The 22,245-nt window shown below is 46.5% G+C and overlaps 1 protein-coding gene across 1 annotated transcript in view; it reads right to left on the bottom strand.

Annotated features, from left to right (window-relative positions):
- Positions 1-1,977: 1,977 nt before the first annotated feature.
- The window catches only part of klf7a (Kruppel like factor 7a), a 34,521-nt gene continuing 14,253 nt past the window's right edge, over positions 1,978-22,245 (bottom strand). Inside the window, exons 2-4 of the mRNA XM_086200932.1 lie at positions 17,176-17,791; positions 10,859-10,982; positions 1,978-6,135 (exon numbers count right to left, since the gene is read on the bottom strand). Of these exons, the coding sequence (XP_086057058.1) occupies positions 6,084-6,135; positions 10,859-10,982; positions 17,176-17,791 (792 nt within the window). The 3' untranslated portion in view covers positions 1,978-6,083. The remainder of the gene's footprint in view (positions 6,136-10,858; positions 10,983-17,175; positions 17,792-22,245) is intronic.

The following is a 22,245-nucleotide window of genomic DNA, read 5'->3' as shown; positions in this document are numbered from 1 at the left end:
TTCACCTCATGCTCAGCAGTCGCTTTTCGTTTCAAGTCTTTTTTATTGTTATCGCTGCCAAAGAGGGTTATGGTTTCTGTAGAATGAGGCCAAGCTGATTTTCATGAAGTATAGCAGGCGGGTGAAACACAGGTCAAGGTTTAACCCTCTGACGTCTGAGGCAGATCGATTAAACATAATGAAAAGCGCCTTTTTTTTTAATGCAGTTCTGAATAGGGGATCTGGATTCAGTCTAGTCTCCAGAGTCCCTGTTTGAACCTTTTGTTTGTTGAAGATCATGATGGACAGCTGCTCTGTCCACTCGCCTGCTCTCCCGTTCATATCGAATTATGAGAAGGAAATAAACTGGAGTTTGACGCTCTGACACCTGAGGCTTTTTATGCTCTCGCACGCTGACGGAACACGTTTAATAGAGGAAGACAAGATCATATTTTATTAACATTTCCACAGATGCTATCAGATGCTATGGTGTGATGCTGATGAGTGGAAACAAGAGAGGGGGGCGGGGTCATTGTGTAACCATGCAGTCACCTGCCGTGCTGCTCAAACTGGCTTTTCTATTATTTGCAGATCATTCTGCTTGATTCCCCGCTGTAATTAGCTGCAAATCCAACCCTGGCCGCTGCCACATTCACCGGCAGTCAACCAAAATTAAACGCAATGATGTCGATGTAGAAGGAATGTGGTCATTTCTCCGCTGAAACCATTTAGCTCACTGTGAGCTCACACACATCCTCATTTCCATCGCACGGAGTGAAAATGACGATCGAAGAAGCGCTCACGGGATGTGCGACCTTTATTGAAAAATGACTCCATCGTCTTTAATTTCATATCATGTCTGTGAGATTGACGCAGTAGGTGCAGTTAGGTAGATAATATGTGGCTGTCGGTAATTACAGATTATAGCACATTAAGTCGGACAGATACATGTAAGCTTCTTGATGAGGGTGCCCATTTCAATTAGGGAGCATTAAATGAAACAAAAAACCTTATGGGAGTTTCTCTCTGCCAGACCCAAGGAGAATTAATACACTGCATAGGGCCATTTACCAGGGAGTAATTACTCCCTAATTAGCCATTAGTTATTCGATTACCCTTTTATCAGCTAGTCATGGTCAAAAGGCACGAATAGCAGATAAGTCATCACCTTGGTTGGAAACAGACGTAATTAACACGCTGCCGTTCCCTCAGAGAGGGGGAACGTGAAGGTATTCTGGCCAATTTCCTGTTATTTTTCTCCTCGGTCAGCCACAAAGTAGCAGAACCAGAATAAATGGACAGTCCCGTCCTTTAAAAGAACACGCCGACTATTTAGGTAATTTGCTCAGTCCTCTTAAGGGCCAGACAGGCAGACAGATTGCTCGCTTGCTCTCCCTCTCCCTCTCTCTCTCTCTCTCTCTCTCTGTGCATTAAAGAGCTCCACCGGATGGCTATGTGCTAGTTAGCTTAGCTGCAATGGATGCTTGCAGGGAGGCAGTAGAGGAAGATGTCCCAAAAGTCATGACAGACATTTTCATCTAAAATAATCTTTGGCTGCCTTAACAGAACCAGGGCTGACATTAGCATGAGCTGTGGAAGAAAAAAAAACACACTCTTTTTTTTTTTTTTTTTTTAAACCAGGTATTTCTCCTTTGCCCCACTGCTAACACTCATTGCAGCTAAGCTAACTAGCAGTTAGCTGCCCAGTGGGGAACTGGAGTTGCACAGAGAGAGAAGGGGACTCATCTACGTCTCTGGCTCTGGACAATAAGCATATTCCCCAAAATGTTGATGTATTCCTTTAAAAAGTCCACTGAAAGCCAAAAGGAATGTCAATGTACTCTTGCATTGTTAGCAAACTGAATGGCGCTGTGATGGAGACTTGATAAGAAGTCATTTAATAACCTGTGGGAAGGTGATTATTCTTGCAGGATTAAATTGCCATTAACAGACCAGTCAAGAACCATGAATACTCCATGCCAAACTGCTTCTACCATTTATTACACATAATTACATTCTTAAATAAAAACGATTCACCGAACAGTTCCTTGCATAGAGATATTACAATACCAATTTACAAAAGGAATTATGAAACAAACCAGTAACAAAAATAAATCTTTCTCATTTTTCCATAATAAAGAACATTATCGTACCCATACGTCATAATTTACAAATGATAATTCTGAAACACTGTACAGCGAAAAGGAACGGAGAAAGACAACAGAGGGAAAAGAAAGGTGCAGGAGGAAGAGGAGGAGAGGAGGGGGGTCGGACAGAGGAGTAGAAAGGGATCATATCTGAGAAAATGGAAGGAGGTGGGGGGAGTGGGGGAGGGAGGGGGTGCTGGTAGAAAAAGGGGGTGTGTTTGATTTGAAATTCAGACCTGGTGGAAAGAGAGGTGGTGTCACACATAGCAATGTGTGTTTCCCCCCTCTGCTGAGAGCAAAAGCTGCAGTCTGGATCTCTGACTCTCACATGAAAAACAGTGAAAACACACAAGGAGAACTAAGCGAGTGTGTGTGTGTGTGTGTGTGTTTGTGTGTGTGTGTGTGTGTGTGTGTGTTTGGGATGTACACGTGCATGGAAGTGTGCATGTGTGTGTATGATTCGCCTGCATGTTTAGGGAGTGTCTGCATGCTATTGAGAGTGCGTGTGAACATGTGTGTGTGTGTGTGTGTGTGTGTGTGTGTGTGTGTGTGTGTGTGTGTAAAACAGCTACTATACAGACTTTGTGATCAGTGTTTCATCACCCGGGGTGTGAAGTGTAGCGTACAGAAGTGGACAGAAAACATTAGATATGCCAGTGATTTTTTTTTCTTTTCAAAAAGAGTGCAAATACAAACAGACAAAGAACACAACAGGCACAGCAGAATTGACAATCATTCATTGAGATGACACACAATTGATCCTCCAAGACAACCAAAATTTCCAAAATATCACATTTGCATTTTCCAGCTCCCAGCAAACGTGTGAGATGCATTTGTTGAGAGGAGTTGGACCGCATTTAGATGAACGGGGATGTTTCAACACGTCCTCCACGCCACAGAACGGCTCGTTTGATTCCCATAATGAGGTGTCACCACGCCGCTCGGGCAAGAGGTAGACACACTCCATTTTGTTCGACTGTCTCCCGTTCACTTTTTGTGATATTTGTTGTAGAACCTAAATCATCGTCAGCCAGGAGGAGCCGCTTTCCTGCAGCCAAAACTCAGTGTTTCTAACGCAACGGTGGAACGTTTGCAGGGGTTTGTACTCACCGTGTCTTTAACAAGCCAACTGCTAGTTGCCTAGTTACGTTAAAAACAATCTTGGGAATCGATGTTGATTGATGTCATCCGTCTCTTGTTACCTGTCTAGTTTTGGGTGACAGGATGCATCAAGATATTTTGTCTCGTGAGGACGGTTTGGGACATTCCCATCTCTTAGTTGTCAAGGAACAGGAGAAAAAAAAGAAGAAAAAAAAAAGAAAAACAGCAAAACAAACCACATTCAGTGTTTCAGCCCCCAAAATCCTCAGGTATCCACTACACAACATGAAGAGAACAACAAATATCTGCTGCAACCGCTCATCTAAGGAGGAGAGCGCGTGGTGCAACGTTGAATCATGGAAACACACGAGTAGAGCTGCCATTGATGGTACAATAAGAATTCTCTTCGTTTTGTCCTCCGCGTGCGGGACTCGCAAAACCGCACTGACATTCCTGACGTTTCAGCTCCAAGTCGACTCTCAACAAACGTCAGGAACGCTAGCTGCAACCTCGATGGCCTTCGTTTTTGGTCACCTTGAAATTAAATGATGTGAAGCGGGAGGCGCTCCATCGATGTTCTGACTCACTTGCCTCGTCCAAAGAGAACGGAGCAAATCATGACCATCGTCCCCGCGTATGAGAAGTCACTCTTAACGTGGCGAACGGCGCCGACTGGAATTTATGCGTCATTGTTCCAGATCACCAAGGACAAATGTTAATTCCAGTTTTGTAGGAGTGTGTCTATCTATGTGTATGTGTGTGTGTGTGTGTGTGTGTGTGTGTGTGCAGAAATGGGGGTGGGGGGTGGGGGGTTGGGGTCTCACTCCATTGCAGTTTCATGAGCTGATGGGGCAGTTATCTTTGCTGACCGAGCAGATCTGTTCGCCCTAACCTCCTTCAGCCACCTACTGGAAATCTGCTCTCTTGACCTCCTGCTGGTCCAGTAAAAAGGTGTAGTGAAAGCCCCCAGCCATGACTAGCTAAGATTAACTTCTAATGTGAGAAATAATGTATATAAACACACACGATGTCTCATATCCTCGTTCACAGGCTCAGCAACATGTACAGACTTACAACAGATACATTCACATTGATTTCCTCAAAGAACAGCCACCCATTTGATTGAATTTGTGTCTTCCTGCAAGTCCTTCCGTGTCCAGCAGGGGGGAAATCTGCATTCAGGCGTACAGATGGGTGACAAATTAAAGAAAAAAACCTCTCTAAGGCGCACTTTCTTTTTCAAGGACTCACATTTGGGTGTCAGGCAGAGCCAGCCATGTATTATTAGAATGGCTAAAAACAGCAGAACTGTCCAGAAACATCCATTTGAAATGAAACGACACCATTTTTTCCCAAAACAGGCTGGTCCAAAAACATGGACCCGACCATTCTGCCACAGCTTTTCTTGAGCTTGTCACCCATCTGTGCACAGTCAGGAAGTAAGCAGGAATGTTCTTGGATATGCATAGGGTCCGATTAGGAGTTGAATGCTGCTGAAAGGAAGTTTGAGAGCTGCTAATTTGGAGCACGGGTGGCACGCGAAACATCCTCTGTGGCTACTTAGGTGCCAATCACTCTCCAAGGCCAAAGAGATCATTTCAGGCATCTAAAATAGACACTTTTTCAAATTTCTGTTTTTGTTTTTGGCTGCGTCAATTATTTCCGTTGTGTTCATCCATTTTTTTTGAACAAATAGGAGAATCTTTTTTGTAGAAACAATATAGCCTTTACATACATCTCATTCGATGTGCTATCACAGTCAGCTAGCTGCTTCAACTTGTGCACGGCGTGTGAAAGCCAGTCCCCAATTGTCTCCCAGTTCAGGATATTTTTCTTTTTTTTTTGTCTGTTTTTTTTTTTTTTTTTTTTTAACAAAAAGGTTTGCAAAGAGTCAATTGTGCAACAGTTTCTGACAACAAGAGCCACAATCCCAGAGAGAAGCGGGGCCGTCTCTGGAGATCCTCGGTTTCAGCTGACATTCTAGGAGATGAACAGTCCCAGAGTAGATTAGTTAGCCTCATCCGGCGGAAACCCTCAACGGATGAACATGGAGCACGCCAGCACTCTGGATGACCTCAATCAGTCTTCGCAGCACGCGTGTGAAACATACTCCCATCTTCACGTCTTCAGGAAATCCAATCTCTGTTCAAAGAAGTGCTTCGATGCAATTGAAGAATTTATAAATGATCCGGTTGTGCGACGTGAGAGGTCAGATGAAAAATGGTCAAATTATTATCTGTGGGCTATATTAGATGATACAACTTTGATAGATTGTAAAGGCAGGTTTGAGGGACTCTCACTTGATGATGTTTAGCTACTTTAGGCGATAGATTTGCCCTCCTCAGCTCTGAAGGAGATGAAATATACAAATCTTAAAAGTCACAACCGGTCCAGTTTGGTGTTGGTGAAGCGCTGCTGTGCGAGCAGGGCTGACATTTTGGAAGCGTTTCACTGAGGGACGATTGCAAAGTAAAACAAAGAGCTGCCAACTACAGGCTCGCGGTCCACCATTCATCATGTGAAATCCCCTCTGAGACGCGTGGAGCGTCTCTAACGTCCACGCGACAACACTTTCAGTGAGATGATGGCGTGTCATTGTGGAATCATGGACCAACTGGTCGAGCACAGATTGATGGAGTCACTTATGATCCATCTGTCTGCCTGCTTGTGTTTCTGTCTGTAGTCAACGTCCCTGCGTGGCGCCTGTCCCTCCAGTCCACCACGGCCAAATCTGGTGCTTTTTCCAGTCCGTCCCGCTGTCTCCCTCTGACATCCATGGTGTTATTTCTCTGCTCTTGTCTTCCACTCCGCCACCATCATCCCCTTCCACTCCCGCTGACCTCTCTCTCAAATTCCTCAGATGTGCCTCTTCATGTGCAGCGCCAAGTGATCCGACCGTGAGAAACACCTGCAACCAGAGAGCGACACAGAGAAAGGCTTGTTAGCTTGTTGCGGGGAGGAGGGAGAGAAGTTTGTTTTGTCGACAGCACTAAACGTTGCTTTTAGCTGGTGAACGCAGATGCAATTAGTATATGTGTAACTAATTCATAATCAGCATTTTCAGCTAATGACTTCAGCTGTGCCATGAATAACTAGAGAGCCTGCAGATGGATCTGTTGAGGAGAGAAGGGAGGGGAGGGAGGAAAAATAAGCAACGCACAAAACATGTGCTGTAAAACGATAGTTAAATGAGATGAATTGTAGCCTCTCGTCAGAAATCAGGCTCGCAGGATCGCAGCCGCACGGCAAAAAAAGTGAAATCGCTCTGGAAGGACACTGGCCTACTTTTTTGTTCTCTCCTCATTGAAGAAATGTTTGATTACTCCAACCTGATGGACACAAATTGACGTAATATATGCTCTCAGCCGGTGTTTTGTTTATCCCACGCCTGCCTCCGCACACACGCAGCCATTATAGAGACCTACTTTAGCGCCGCCGTTACTAGATCAACACTATTTCTGTTGTGTGCAGAAGTAATGCTCCGTCCCCGAGAGGCGCGCCGTGCAAAAAGCAAGTGTTGCTTTGTTTTAGGTAATTGGAGGCTGTATGTTCTGGTGATTAGAGCGTTTGGATATATTTGAGATCGGGGCATATTTTACTACATGCTCATATGCTTCCATTTGTTATTATTAAATTACCCTTTTTTAAACAAACAAACAAACAAATGCTCCCAAACTGCATGTTTTTGTCTAATATTTTCCAGTTGAAGTTGAGGTGAGGCAAACCCAACTCACAGTGTGATTGTCGGGGTTCACGCACGCACACTGAGCCGAGGAGACATTTTCATGACCAGAATATTCATTTCACTCCTCAGTTCACCTTCTCCTCACCACACTCCACATCATCCCTTTTCCAAAAATGCTACTTTTTGCCAGGACTTGCAGCTGCTACTTTTTCAAATTCCACGACCTTTCTCGGATTTTCGTTTCTGTATCTACTTTTTCAAAAGGACAATTACTTATCTTTCAAAACACGTTTATTATTGTTCTGTTTTCCTTTTCTGAAATTTTTTGTTGTTTTTCTTTCTTTTCTTCTTTTAAATAATAAGAAATCCAGGTCTGGGACTTTCCACATTCAATTTCCATGACTTTTCCAGGCTTCTCATGAGCAGACGAACCTTTTATGATGCGAACGGCATCAATTTGCTGCATTCAAATTACAACTTTATGGTCGCTTGTCCTCTGATTTTATGAAACACTTTTACAGCCAGCGCTCTGTCCGCGATCATCGCTGAAGACCAGTTTTTGACTCTCGTGCGAACTAAAAAGCGTTGCGGTTCTGCAACCGTGGGTTTCTTTTTCGACGGCGGTTTCACGGCGGCTCCTTCCACGGAGACAGAAGCAACTGTCGAAGATGTCAAGATGAATCAGTGTTTGGCCAAGAGGGGGAGTTACACTGTGATGAGCCACCAGTCATCTGTCTTACTGTCACACCTGCGTGTGTGTGTGTGTGTGTGTGTGTGTGTGTGTGTGTGTGTTACTGCTGTGCACGAGCGTGTGCATGTGAACAAACACGTGGGATTAATGAACGGCTCAGGAGACGTGCTGGTGTGTGTGTGTGTGTGTGTGTGTGTGTGTGTGTGTGTGTGTGTGTGTGTGTGTGTGTGTGTGTGTGTGTGCTCGTTGAGACAGATGGTAAAGTATGAGTCACGACTCGGGGGCACGACACCAGCTGGCACACCGTGGGTTTGTGTCCCCCCCCCCCCCCCGCCCCACCTTCAATCTTCCACCCCGTCTTCTCCGTCTCCCCTGTTTCCCTCCTTCCTTCATCTCAGCAGGATGCATGTGTGTGTGTGTGTGTGTGTGTGTGTGTGTGTGTTTGCGTGTGCTGGGCTGGAGGGGCTGGGCGCCTTGTGACACATGACAGAGGTGGGCCCAAATTAGGGATGTGCCTGCAGGGGAGTCTGGTGGTGGAGGGAGGTGGGAAATCAGGAGGGTGGGGGACATGGGGGGGGGGGGATACTGTATTTACAGTCTGTCCAGCTGAGACCTGATTAAGTTGACACTGCTTGGCCTTCACACACACATACACTCGTGCACCAATGACCAAGCAACACACACATTCTCCTTCACACGCACGAAGCACCCCAGGTGAGGAGGGGCTTCTTCTGCCCCGTCGTAACAAACCTATGCATGATTCAAGAGGCCAACAGCTTTTGTTGCCATGTTAGCACTGATGAAGGTCCAACCCAGCTCAGCACAGTCAAACACTGCAGGGATGCAGGTCCTTCTGACTCATTCATTCATTAAAACGCTGCTGCAGGGACTTTGAAGGCAAGAAAAAATAAAGCAATACACAAATGGAAAGAACTAATAAAAATAAAGTCAGCTAAATTGAAAAAACATGGAAATTAGCTTGTTGGGACTCACAATTTTGTAACCCTCTCAAAGTCAGCGACAGCGCAGCAGGGACTCAGTACGACGCTGTTGCATGAGTCCACTTTACTTTATTTTATTTTTAAAATATGGACCAGGAGAAAGAACAAGATGAACGATAACGCACAGGTTTAATTTGGGCCGCATTAATATCTCCTCACATTTTTCTTCCACCTTCCACACACGGGCATGAAGCTCTATAAACCTTTTGAGGTCTGATAATTTACACTGGAGTTGAACAAAGAATAAAGACAGATTAAAAAAAAATGACCTTCCCATGCAAACCTTCAACTGGGGACCTTTGTCTTAAATACACTGGTGACTCCTGTGGACAAAATTGCTGTGAGATCCCAGAGGTGTCGGCCGGGGCCGCATCGCACACACACAGAAGGTTGTAATTAAAATAGAAGTAAAGATTTTTCTGTCTCAGTCAGGCGAGTCTTTTTATAGCAAATAATGGTCGCCGGATGCTCGATGACTCTGTCAGCTGAGCCTCATTTGAGGAGGAGGAGGGTCGGCAGATTAACATTTTGCTGTGTTTCATAATTAAACAGAAGCCGCGGCGGCTAATTAACAAGTGGAGTCACCGGGAAACGACATCAGATCAACTGCTCAAGCTCTCCCAGCACCTTCACACCTCGGACTGAGATGAAGGCTTCGCAAAAACCAAAAGAATGGTTAACAAAAAAGAGAAAGAAAGAAAGAAAGAAAGAAAGAAAGAAAGAAAGATCGGAGTTGAAAGTAAAAAGACGTCTTTGGAATGATTAAATATTTATCTACGATTTCAGCACAGATGTGTGCGAGCTCAAGGACACTCAGGTCACACAGCCGGGAATCATCCGCTTTCCTGGAGTCCAGTCACAGGCATCCAAAACTCCCCGTGTCTACTTTTCTGAAGAGTCCAGCGCAGCAAAAACTGCACCATTTTCAAATAATGGATCCTTTATAAGCGCTTTATTAGCTGTCTCTCACTGCTCCTGATACAATGATCAATAAATTATTATGGAAGGCAATTCTGGCTGGAGCTAAAAGGATCTTAGTGCCTAAAAACCCTCATTATTACCTTGTAACGGAGCAATAACTGGTTTGGGCCGGAAATTTTGAGCGCTAATGGAGAGAGACTCTTCAGTCTCCTCACCTGCTGGGTGACTAATAATAACAGCACTGAGCGACTGACATTTTTATGGAAAATACAGACAGGAACCCTCAAATTGTGTGAATAATCAAAATAAATCCACAATTTTAATGGCACATTATCAGGCTTTTTGTTTTCATACTAAATCTGGACTGATGAGAAAATGGCTGTATCTTTAATTCATGGACAACAACTCAAATATGAAGGATATAACACGTAAAGTAAGCCAATGAAAGCGTATTTCACGTGAATGGAACCCTAAATTTGACCGTTAATACGATTCTGCACCAAATTTCTAGGCCCAAAACGGTGCTCACCCCAATCCTCTTTACTCTACACTTAGGTTCTTGTTTCTCGTGGGACACTGTTTACCGCTACACGACTGTAGACTTCCTACTGTATGATGAAGCAATGCAGGGATTTTTAAACTCTCAAACGACTCCCACCCACTCTCACCCGTGAGGTGAGTCTGAACCCTAGAAAAACCCCTGAACTCAAACGTCCGTCTCCGTCTGCAAAAAAAAGAGCTCCTGGTTCCACCGAGCACCTGAGCCCGCCTCCTACCTCTGACATCATCACATCGCCGCGCCTGTCCTTGTGAAGGCTGAGGTGATCCATGATTTGCAGAAATGTAAACAGGTTTTATTCTGGCTTTTGTAAAGCTATTAGAAAGAGATGCCCAAAGATCCTACACACCTCTTCAAATTAATATTTCATTTCATAGAGGAGAATCAATGGCTCCTATTCTACGCCTCTGCCCCGGTGTGAGAGCAGCCGCCGAAGCGAGGCCGTGTGAGGAGATGCTCTATTAATATGCTGCGCAGGGCCGACTGTGGGCATGGAGCCGTATGAGCAACCTTTGGAATCCCACTGCAAGACTGAGCAGGTTGCGTCTCGCTTGTGTTGCAGAGGAGCACATTAGTAATCCTGCCAGCACACTTTTAAACTGGGTCAGTACCAAACACATTTGGGTGTGTTACCAGCATCTTGTATTTGCTAAACCAAACTCGACACACCGGGAAAACAGAGCCCACTGTGCGAGTACATCAAACAAGCCTTTGGAAGGGAAGATAAAAATACAGGAGTGAGAGGAGAGGAGGTAGAGTGGAGTTTTGACAGACCTGTCACAGTGGTTGCACTTAAAAGGCTTGGCGCCGGTGTGTTTGCGGTAGTGCCTCGTCAGCTCGTCGCTCCGGGCGAATCGCCACTCGCAGCCCTCCCACGAGCACTTGTACGGCTTCTCACCTGGGAGATGGGGAAGAAAAAAAAAACACACACACCTGTTTCATCGCTCATGCACCAATCACACGCTTATTTGTCTCTGTGGTCATGCGAGGAACCTTTGTGGGGTTGGTGTGGAGGCATGAATCCAAACAGTGAGGCTAAGCTGAAGTCTGTGTATGCTGCAACGTGCTGCAGTTTCTCTTTCACTGATAAACATCCCTGTGCGCTCTCTTTTTTTTTTTTACTCATTTTTCAGGATTGGAAGGAACGCAAGGCAATGTTTAACACTGCGATGAAGAAGCTCCCACCGGTCTCCAATCTTGCTGAACACGCGGAAGAGAAGTGGAGCGAAAGAAGAAGAAGGAAAAAGTGCAAAGGGAGAGAGAGGAGGGGGATTAGAGGCAGGGAGGTGGATGAGAGTGAGAAGAGGAGGTGAGATGAGTGAAAAAAAAAAAAGTGGAGTAGGAGCGAAGTGCTGCAGAAGTGGATTAAGGCAGAAGAGGCTGCAGATATGAGCAGAGGGGTGGTGATAATTAGACGAGTCGCACGACATAATGGCGAAGAAAACACAATCTGCCAGCTGCGTCCAGCTCAGAGGACGTCACCTGCATCAGTCACATCCCATCTGGACCGGCACACTGACACACTGACCAGTTCTGCTTGAGTGGCTTTGGCACCGGCTTAAATTTTTTTCTAACGTGATTAGCCAAAGAGACACAATCAATGGATCTTTGTGGAGAGTGTTTGTGGAGGAACAGGAGTGGTTCGGTGCCTTTATCTCCACCAGCTGTTCAGTCATTGTGTTCACACTTGGAGGAGAAAGTACCAGAAAAATAAAAATCAATAATTATTTCACTTTGGCTTCTGTCCGGGTCGAGACGGCTGCAGGGAACAGAGCTCAAGATTACCTACGAGGACAAGTAAGATCACCAAAAATGTCAAATAAGATAGCAAGAAATTTTTTTTTAGAAAAGAAAGACAGGATGACAGTCAGCCATTAATCTGTCCGCTCATGTGGATCCCGATCAAATAAAATAACACACATCTTTAATGCCAGCAACACTGAGGGGACTGTGTTTTTGTCCTGATACTCAGCGCTGAAAGCCGGAGCTTCGACGACTGCGAGCAGCCATGTTCCGGAGCGCCTCATGAGCAGGAATCACGTGGGGGTGGAAGGTGAGAGACAGAGGTGCAGGAGGTTACCACGGTGATGAAGTGAAAACCAACTAGAAGTGAAAGCAAACGACTCAAAAAAAAAAAAAGGTGAATACTGATATGAATTTGGCATAAAAGCAGGACGATGATGAGTGAAATGAATTGGAGGAGGAAGTTGTGTTCATGGGGGGGGGGGGGGGGGGTTGTTCTTGATGAGATGGTGCAGGTTTGGAGTCCAAACACACCAGCACACCCCTTCATGGACCCCCTTCATACTGCCTCACTTCCCAGAAATACCCAGAGCAGCAGGTCTGGGCCATCCGGCACTGGCCAATGAAATTCCCGAGAGACAGGGATGCCTGAGTGTGTTGCTAAGCAACGGGACAAAGGGGGCGGGTAGTATGCGTGCGTGGATGTTGGGTGCATGAAACATGAGGAGGCAGTAGTCAGTGCAGCTGGCTGGATCTGGCAACTACACGCCGCCATGCCACCGGCCAATTACCAAGCACGCTGGCAGAGCACGGAGGCAGTTGCCTAGCGACGGTAACTGTAGAGCTGTACAGGGCAAGGGGGAGGAGGAGAGGGAGGGAGGGGGCAGTGGTGGTGGTAGTAGTAGTAGTAGTGGTGGTGCATGAGGAGAAGGGGGGGGCACTAAGAGACCAGAGCCTGCAGCAGTACATAACCACTCAGCTACCGACTCCTCCAACGATACACTGCCCTCCCTCCCCCCCGCTGCCTAGCAACAGAACACCCCCTCCCCCGCTCTCCTCTCCCTAAAGATGCCCTCGCACAAACACGCAAGAGGAGCAGGTACACACTCACAAACTCACACGGGCTACTTTTACGCGACTCAGTCCGACTGATTGGCAGTTTAAAATCAGTAATCTAATCCACGGGATTAGCCTGGAGCAGGCAACATAATCTGATTATGCTCTGTTACTTTTGGATTACTTTGCCTGTAAAACATATAATGAGCCTAAGTGGATTATTTCTTCTGATTGGAAGAATCAGGATTGTGGACGGCGCCGTTATTGAAAACTATTGTACGGTTGAACACGACGCCGTCAGCCGACGCCACTCACTCACTCCGGGCGAAACGACGCGTAATCAAAATGCTTTTCCCTCTTCTCTAGATGTTTTAATCAAATAAGTAATCATATATTTCTCATCCGTAATCTGATAGCCGGGTGTTTCCTGAGTCATGGTAATCCCATTATGTGTAATCTGTTACTTCCGCATGTTCCCTCTACACTCACACACACGCGCACGCACACACACATACAAAATTCGCTCCAGCCTCTCAGGTGCCAGCGTTGAAGTTAATTGCATTCCCTCCATTAAGTGGAGCTGAAGCAGGGCATCTGGGTCTCGGAGGTCATTAGAGAGGCTCTCGGAGAACGCTTTATAGGCTTCTGCCCACAACCGGCGCCGCAGCCTTTGATATGAGCAGGAGGGAGAGAGAGAAAAAGGTCGAGGAGAGGAAGATGATAGACGGGGGAACTGATGCCCGAGTATGTTGGGGAGAGGAATGAGAAGTCTGCAAAATTATGGCTGAAATATACATCAAAACAACTCGGGGAGGACGTTAACAAGCAACTTCATTATTTTGATCAGATTCTAGTCATGAGGCTAAACACATGCGAGTTAAAAACATGGATGCCGAGGGCCTTAATCCCTATGAGGTTTGTTTGGCGGCTCTTTGGGTCGCCATGCGCGGTGCTCACTCCAAGGATGGGGACTGTTGTTCCCAGAAAAAAACAGGAGGGCTCTCTTTTTCAGGGTTCGCCACCGCGCACGTCCAAAACCCATGCTTGAGGGCACCGAGGACTGGTTTTTGAAGCACTGGGCCACTGAACAAGCATCTGTTTTGCTTACGATTAGCAACAACAGCATTAGCGAGAATAGCTGCAGATGTTGGGCGTACGGGGTTAATGTACGTGAAGGTCATTCGCCGAAATGTTACCATAATAACTTGGAAGCACGCAACCCCGGTCCACAAAAGGCACGCGGGAAGGTCTGGCAGAAATGAGCTCCGGCGTGCGGATTTGCAGTTCAACATTCCCTGAAATTGTTCAGTCCTGAGAGAAAGTGGCAAAAGTGCAAAGTGATGATATAAGAGCAGGAGAGAGAGAGAGAGGGAGAGATTAGAGGCAGGGAAAAGGAGAGAGAGGGAGAGAGAGAAAAGGCAGAATAACCCAACCGGCCTGGTGTTTTACCCGTTCCCTCAACCTGCTCAAAATCTAATTGTACCATTCCTTATCTGCTATAAGCCTATTCACAAAAAGCTCTACAGGGCACTGTCATTTCAACTCAGCCTGTCTAATTCCAGATTAAATCGTAGCCTTTTCTCCGTCTGTAATTTATGGAAATAACAACTAAGAAAAAGAGGATTTGAGTAATGACATCTTTAAACTTGTCAGGATAATGGCTCAGTGAATGGAGGAGCCTGTGGCACTGCCGTCTTTTTCTGAAGAGGGTCTCTCTACTGTACCTCCCCCATTCCTCTCGTCTGTCTCCATCTATTCTTTGTTTCACTCCATGTCACTCGCTGCTCTTCTTCTTCTCCTCTTATCTGTGGCTTTTGTGTTGTCCTTTGTCATCTTAAGGCAACATCTATCCGTCTACCTTACCATTTTCTAGACGGATAGCCTTTTGGTAAACCCGCAGCACACTTCTGTGGCAGCGCTACACTCCGTGGGGGGAAGGGTTCCTCGAGGAGCTGCAGCCTTTAGCATCATGAGTCATTCCGTCATTATGTCATTTTAAAAAATGTACGACATACAGAAAGGAGAGATGCCACATTAGCCACAAGGATGGTCCTCATTGAATTGGAATTTAGAATGAAGTATGGCCCTGAAATAATCAATAAGTAATAATTCCAGTCATTTATCATGCAGCAACTGTCAGGTTCCAGCATCTTGAATTGGAGGATACCTGACAATTAAAGAACCTGTGCGTGTGTGTGTGTGTGTGTGTGTGTGAGAGAGAGAGAGAGAGTTCTGGACAGCAAATGTAAGCCACGCAGCAGGTCTCTGGTCCGTTTTAGCACAAAGGGGAACGGCAAAACTCAATAACGGCGAGCTCAACTGCCCGTGTATCAGTTTTAAGTTTCACTAAATGAATGCAGGAACGAGATGCTCCAATTTCTTTTCAGGGGGTTTTGGTTGGCGATTTGTGCAGTTCATTTGCCTGTAAGCACCATCATGTGAAACTAGAAGGCCACTTTTGACCAAACGCGGTGGAGGCGCGTAGCCCGGGCCAAAGGGAACCTCATCACATTTTGGAACCTGAAGCACAAACTTTTCATTTTTCTTCAAACCGGGTTTGTTGAAAGTCTTCAGTCTCAACAGCTGTTCCATCCTCGCCGGGGTCGACACGCTCTGACTGCTTTCTACTTGGTCATGTAACGAGCTGAATGTTCAAATGTTTTTCTTTAATAAAAAAAGATTGCTGTAATCAAGAGTTCCATGCAGAATCTGACTGTCAATCATTTCCCGTGCAGTGGTCCAGATGTCCTGCGTGGACCTCACCGCCGGTCCACGTCTGGCACAGCTGGCATGACGTTTCCTCGCAGGGGCTGCAGACACACCTCACCGGGGGGATCGATGATGGCGTGCCTGTTGTATTTGGTTCTGGTCTGGCTTGCGGCGTGCATCACCGAGGGTGTGATCACACGTGCGGCGTGCTTTCACAATCCCACATTGACAACTTTATTTCAAGTCGCACACCTCAAACGCGAGTGGGCTGGTAAACAACAGCTCCTCGCACAATCATCTCTGCTAATCTCAGAGGCCTTAAAGATGGTGGAAAGCAAGCAAATCTAATTCCAGTCTGAAAATTCATTTATGGATGACGGGTGCTTCACTGGTTAGCTACAAAAGAGCAATATGCTAGCTAGGAGGAGACACCTGCGAGAGATGCTAAACATGCTTGTTTCTTACCCGGTTAATTAATCATAATGATTATTTCCCCACTCCCCTCATTATGAGAGCCTTACAGATGGTACCAGTCACTCACTGAGGTATAAACAGAAACAAACTGGCCTTAAAATGATTACAGCGCCGGCAAAATCCACCCAGATTGCCAAGCACTGACCTAGACTTATAGAATGCATAGAGGACAGGAGGGCTTGAAATAAACCTGGGAAATGGCAGCCTATCCAGGTCAATCCATCCATCACCGTGCAGTTACTCAGACGGAGGACAGCTCCGCGACAGGGGTCTGAGTGGTTTGGGATTGAGATGGAGGAGTGAGAGAGATATAGCTTGTGAACCCTCCCCCACTTTTGCTTCTCCAGGGGAACCTTGAGGAGGAAGGCCCGGTTTAGATGGGTGGAAAAAGTGGGTTTACCTACATTGTTGCATTTTGATCTCACATGCTGATGTTTTTTCCGGAGCAGAGGGGGGCTCTTCTTTTTGGCGATTTATTTTTTCCTTTATTTCTTATCGTTTCTTAGCTGCCTCTTCCGAGGAGCAAGCGGATGTTTGTCAATGAGTAAGGTTATCCAAGGGTGAAGGATTGGCGAGATCTGCATGCACAGAAACCAATGTACTAAATGTTAATACCCCTCCAAAGAAAAAAAAAATGCTTACACAATTTATTTCCTATCAAAGACTAAAATAATTGAGTGGCTCAGTCTTGACAGTCTGAATCGGATTTAATGTCTTTTTCTAATGGAATATTTTATGGGAAAAAGATGTCAAGTCCTTGGATAGACAAAAATAGATACATGTACATAGGACCAAAGGCACATTCAGAGTTGGAGTGACTTTTGCCAACAAGCACTAAAAGATTTTGCACAGCCGAAGTGATGAAACATGCTTTTATTCTATTCTTCTTGAGCTCCCACTGCAGCAGCAGGGAGTAAAATGGATTGGCTATGCTGCCTTCACTGTGCAATGGTCCTCCAGCCTCAGGATTAAGTCCTTTAACCTGCCACAACAAGTGCCAGCCAAACAACCAAGTGTTGCCTCGCCGCGAGCCTAGGAGCTCATCCATGCCGAATATTCCGCCGGTCCTGCAGCTAATAGCACAGTTAGCATCAGGCTGAAGGTCTTACCTGTGTGTGTCCTCTGATGGGCCTTTAAGTGGGAGCTCTTGGTGTACACCTTCCTGCAACCGTTGAATTGACAGCGGTGGATCCTCTTCTTGTTCTCCGGTAGCTCCCCCACCCCAATCACGCACGCAGCCCCCTCCTCTTCGTCCTTCATTCGCACAGGGAGCGCATGAGCTGCAACCAGCCGGGCCGCGCTGAGCCCCACCTTCCTGGCTACCAGCTTCAGGGTGAGCGTCCCGTCAGCTGAGGCTGTCAGCGACTGGTTGGGTTTTACGAGGTGGCGGCCGAGTTCTGGTGATGAAGGGGGTGTCAGGGAGGTGACGGCGCTCAGCTGGGCCTGGTGGACCCCTTCCATTCCTTCTACAGTCTCTTTCGGTTTGAGGTCTCTTTTCACTGAGCCTGTGGGGGGGAAGGTCTTCCGTGTTGGGCAGAGGATCACCGTGGGTGGGCTAGGGGGCTCAGGAAGGCTGGGGAGGCTCGGAAGCAGCGCGTCCGTCAGCTCCTCCTCGCCATCTTCCTTCAGGTAGGCCGGGGTTAAGAGGCCATCCAAGTCTTGGTCGAAGAGTTCGGACAGACGCTTTGGCTCAGTCTGGAGATAACGCTCCAACTCTAGGCAAGTCTGAAAGAGAAGAACCAGGAGAACGTCACTTTTAAATCCGGCTTGACGGTTTCAGGAGATCATGTGACACGCCAGAGGAAATCTGCATGGTGCACTCCACTCATTCAGACAACTTAGCAGGCCTGCCAGCTGTCACATGAGCGCACACACTGATAGCCGCCGAGGCAGCCAAGAATACCTGGCAGATCCAGCAAGACGCCTGATTACACCCTGATTGATTGCAACCGCTGTAGCACGGAGCGAAAGCAGCGCGAGCGTAAAGCAGGAGGAGAAGTCCTAAACTATACAGAACTCCTATCAAACAACATTTTATGGAGCTTTGAGGAGCCGCGTGTGCACCAGCTTCCACTGAGCCAAGATAGGAAGATTTATTCATCTGTAGTTATGGTCTGCTTCATCCCTATTACTCCAAACACCTCTCCCCGTGGAGGACAAATAAAAGGCTGCATCCCTGATTTGTGTGAACAGGCATCCTGAGAAGTCTATTACTTTACAACAAGCTGGTGATGTTCTAGGGAGGAGAGCCAGAGTGGGGGAAAGCACCGCCGCCGCAGCCGCCGCCGCACGTCCAAGGATGAAGCTATTATGTTTGAATGGACAGCGCCAGTTTGATCCCAGGGATCGTTGTGTTTCACTTGTAGCCACTAACCCGTTTTGACAGCTGAGATAGAGGCTAGCAGCTCCAGTGGGTGCGTGCTACTCGCCACTTCATTTGTGTGTAAATAGGCACTGACAGACAGAGTAGCTAGTTCCATTATCAGGAATAAGGTTGTACAGACTGAACACATCAGAGACATTTACAATCTTACACCCCCCCTCCTTCTCTCCCTTGTTTGCACCTTCTAAAAATAAAACTGCACATATTTTTTTTTTCGTTTTTTAGGGGGTGGTTGCTAAGGGAGTGTGATTTCTCCACTAAGTCTTCCAGGAACACAAAAGAGTTTTGTTTTTTTTACTGTTTATTTGCATGCTGACATCAAATTAAGACCACATCTACTGAGAAGTGAAGATAATGCATCGTGCCTCCTCCCTCGACTGCACGCCTACATGGGTTTTTTTTTTTCCCTCTGCGAAGACTTTATAGAACATTTCACACACAATCTGAGGTCTCCTTGATGGCGGCAGCCACTAAATTAATTTTGTCTTTATTCCCTTTTTTCAAACCGCAATTAAATATTCAAGAAATGATGAAGTCAGATCAAGTAGCTTCCAGAAAAAAACTGCTCTGTTGACGACATGCTATCTGTCAACTCTCCCTGCCCTCCCGATTCTCCCTCAACCCCCATCCATTCTCCTAAATCGCTCCGTTTTCTCTCCTATTTTTCTCCCCTCATTGTCGGCTCCTCCTCTCCCAAGGTGAGGACTAATTATCCGCTTAAACCAGCCCAGTTAAAGGGGACTTTATTCAGCAAAATGCTGAGGACTGCAAACCAAGGTGAGTGCGAGGTAGAGATAGTTCAAGGGAGCGGAAAAGAGGATAGAAACGGATAAGTGAGGAGGGGTAGGAGGGGGGTGCTGAGTGGGAGACGGAGGAGAGCGATGGAGGGACAAGGTGAGGGAGAAAAAGCGAGGGAAGGTCTTGACTTCATTTTCTCGACGGGGGGTGAATCCTTTTTGGGGGTGTGACATTTGCCGTAAGAGGATCCTGTCAGCGGGCAAGCCACGGACACACACACACACGCACACACACACGCGCACAAGTTCATACACACTAAATGTTAGGTTACAACCCCCGGCGATGTGCTTGGATGTCAGCTGTGACGCGGCATGAGGTACCGTGTGTGTGTACGCACATATATGCGTGTGTGCATATAGAATATAGGATATTTGACCACGTAAAGAGGATGAAGGTGATTGGGTGGCTGGCATGATGGGTCTTTTCGTGCCATTTTACCTTACACCCCTCCCCCTCTTCTTCCTCCTCCCCCAGGTGGTGACATTAACATTGTTAGGTAGAAGGTCACGGAGTTGATCAGCAGTTCATGTGTGTGTCACGGAGAAGTGTGGGTGGGTGTGTGTGGAGTACGTGGCTGCATGGCTGCATGTCATTAAGCTAGTGTGCGCACATCATTTTGCATGCGGATGCTTATGTGTGAGTGGCATAATTATGCTTCTGTGTAATTATGCAGCTTGTGTTTGTGGGACCACCTACGCTCATGCATAAACAAATCTATTTGCTGATCTTCTGCCCTAAAGTGTTACTTGAATTGTGTGTGTGTGTGTGTGTGTGTGTAGGCAAGGAGTCAAGAGCCACAAAATAGCCAAGATAAAGGAAATTCATGGGCTGCGTCGAGTCCATTTGGACGGACGCCGACCTGGGGAGCCAACTGGATCCGCACAAAGCCAAGGTCCATTTTCCTAAAAGGCTTTTGGGATGATTCCTTCACGCGAGCCAGGATAAGCGGAGACAATCCGATGGCTGTTCCAGCAGCTTCACCACCACCTCCAACACCGAGGTAATCGTTTGTGGCGGCGGGGTGGCAACTTGGGACTGGCCTTTAACCTGGATGCAGGCTCCTGCATCGCCAACCATCCCTCTGTTTTCACACCTTCAGTTCGTTTGCTCTGGTCTGGATCAGTTGAGTTTCCTTCTTGGTAGAGTTTGTTTTGACACACAAAAATCAAAGCGAACCAAAATGCAGCACAATATCAGCTGCCAACCGTCAATGAGCTTCAAAAAAAGGAGAAGAAGGTGAGAATGTTGTGTGTTTAGCGGTCAGAGTTGAAAGAGACTAAACGCAGGAAGCAAATCCTGTCTTCGGACGAGTGTGTTTGCCTTTTGACTTCTACACAAACTGCTGGAGGCTCTGACAGGTCCACAAATGCAAAGTGCACGTGCTTAAAGAAGCGATTTAGGTGCAAACTCGCCAAGTTCTCTGGTACCTGGGTCGATCCACGGTCAGATCACACTCAAACCAGCATGCACCTGAGTTGCTCTGCAGCGTACTAAGACCACTTCTTGCTTGGTCCGGTGTTGAAGTTTCCCTGACTTAGATGATTGTGTTCACACCTGCGAACAGCACCAGAACATGAACTACACCAAGTCAGTGTGGAAGCACCGTCACAGTCCTAACAAGCACAGAAAATGCTCGTGTGCAGAATCTTAACATCATCCAAACTGCAACAACCAAAATATGAACGATCAACGACGCTGGGTCGCAACTAATTATCACTGTCACTCGTCAATAGTTCGGTCAATACACCCAGAAAGGTACATACACAAAAGCAACAAGAAGCAGATCTCACATTAGAGAATCAGGAAGCTGCAAATGCTGCAGGAAACGTATTGATCGATTATCAAAATGGGTCCCGACACGGTTAATTGCAGTGAAGTTTCTCCTTGTTTTCCTCCAACTGGAGCTGATGAGTCGAGCGCAGCAGCACGCAGCTAATCACCTTGATGATTTGCAGCTGTGCAGCTTCAATCAAGAACGCTACACACACTTGAGCTGCACCTTGATAAACACACAAAAAAGCCCTGCGACGTGAGGAATAAAACACTGTCTTTTCTTAATGAATGCACATTTCAGCAGGGTTTAGTACAATATTTGCTATTCTTTACATAGCTTAGCACGGCTTATATTATTTACCCTTCGTTTTCAGCTTTATATTTCGTATGATTCATTAATATTAAACCTCCCAAATGCTTTAGAAGCCAATAACAAGGGGAAAGGGACAGATAAGCTTATACATTTTGCACAGAAAAAGCAAAGAACACACCTCAGGTTAGTGAGGCTTAAAATAAAGCAGGTGTGACAAAATATTCACAAGACACGCTTGCTCAGAGAGCCGAGAACCAGTCCTGCACTTCTAGGTTCCAGAAAAAAACACAACTCCTCCTCCTCCTCCTCTCTGTCTCAGCCTCTTCGGAGGGGCCCATGGCCTGGCAGCTGATCCTCTCCCTCTGCCTCCCCGTCACCTCCCCTCACATTTGGCCTGCGCCGAGCCGCCTGCCATCACCATCAAAGCGCAGGCTGCCTCCCAACTGTTAGCACCCCGCTAGGCCGCTAATAAAAAGGCTGGGTTATAAATATGAACAGAAGAGCATGCATAATGCCCTTAAGGAGTGCCCAAAACACCTCTAAACAGATAAATGTAATGGGATGGATATGGCTCATTAATTTTAGGATGTTTAGTTTTTACAGATGCCATGATAAAGATGAGGCGCTATGAATTTAGGGCTGATGCTAGCAGGGCTGCACTAAATGGTTGGTCCTCGTAGAGGTGCATGATTCTTGATAATATGGATGATTACGCGCACAGACCCTGCATTATTTATCATGCCAGGACATGCCTCCATAATGGCAAGTCACAGATATAATAGAAAAATGTCTCCGCTGATTGTTACAACAGGCTTTTGCAAAGTAATTTGTCAGCCGCTATAGAGGCTCGGATTTGTTGGCGTGCACATGCGTGGTGATGCAACACGACGCAGCATTGCAATCTGTGACATA

The sequence above is a fragment of the Aulostomus chinensis genome, chromosome 1, assembly GCF_037954235.1.
Source record: "Aulostomus chinensis isolate RoL2024-O1b breed Wild chromosome 1, RoL_Achi_v1.0, whole genome shotgun sequence".
Lineage (NCBI taxonomy): Eukaryota > Metazoa > Chordata > Actinopteri > Syngnathiformes > Aulostomidae > Aulostomus > Aulostomus chinensis.
Note: the sequence above shows the minus strand (reverse complement) of the source record. Positions and strands in the feature narration are given on the sequence as shown.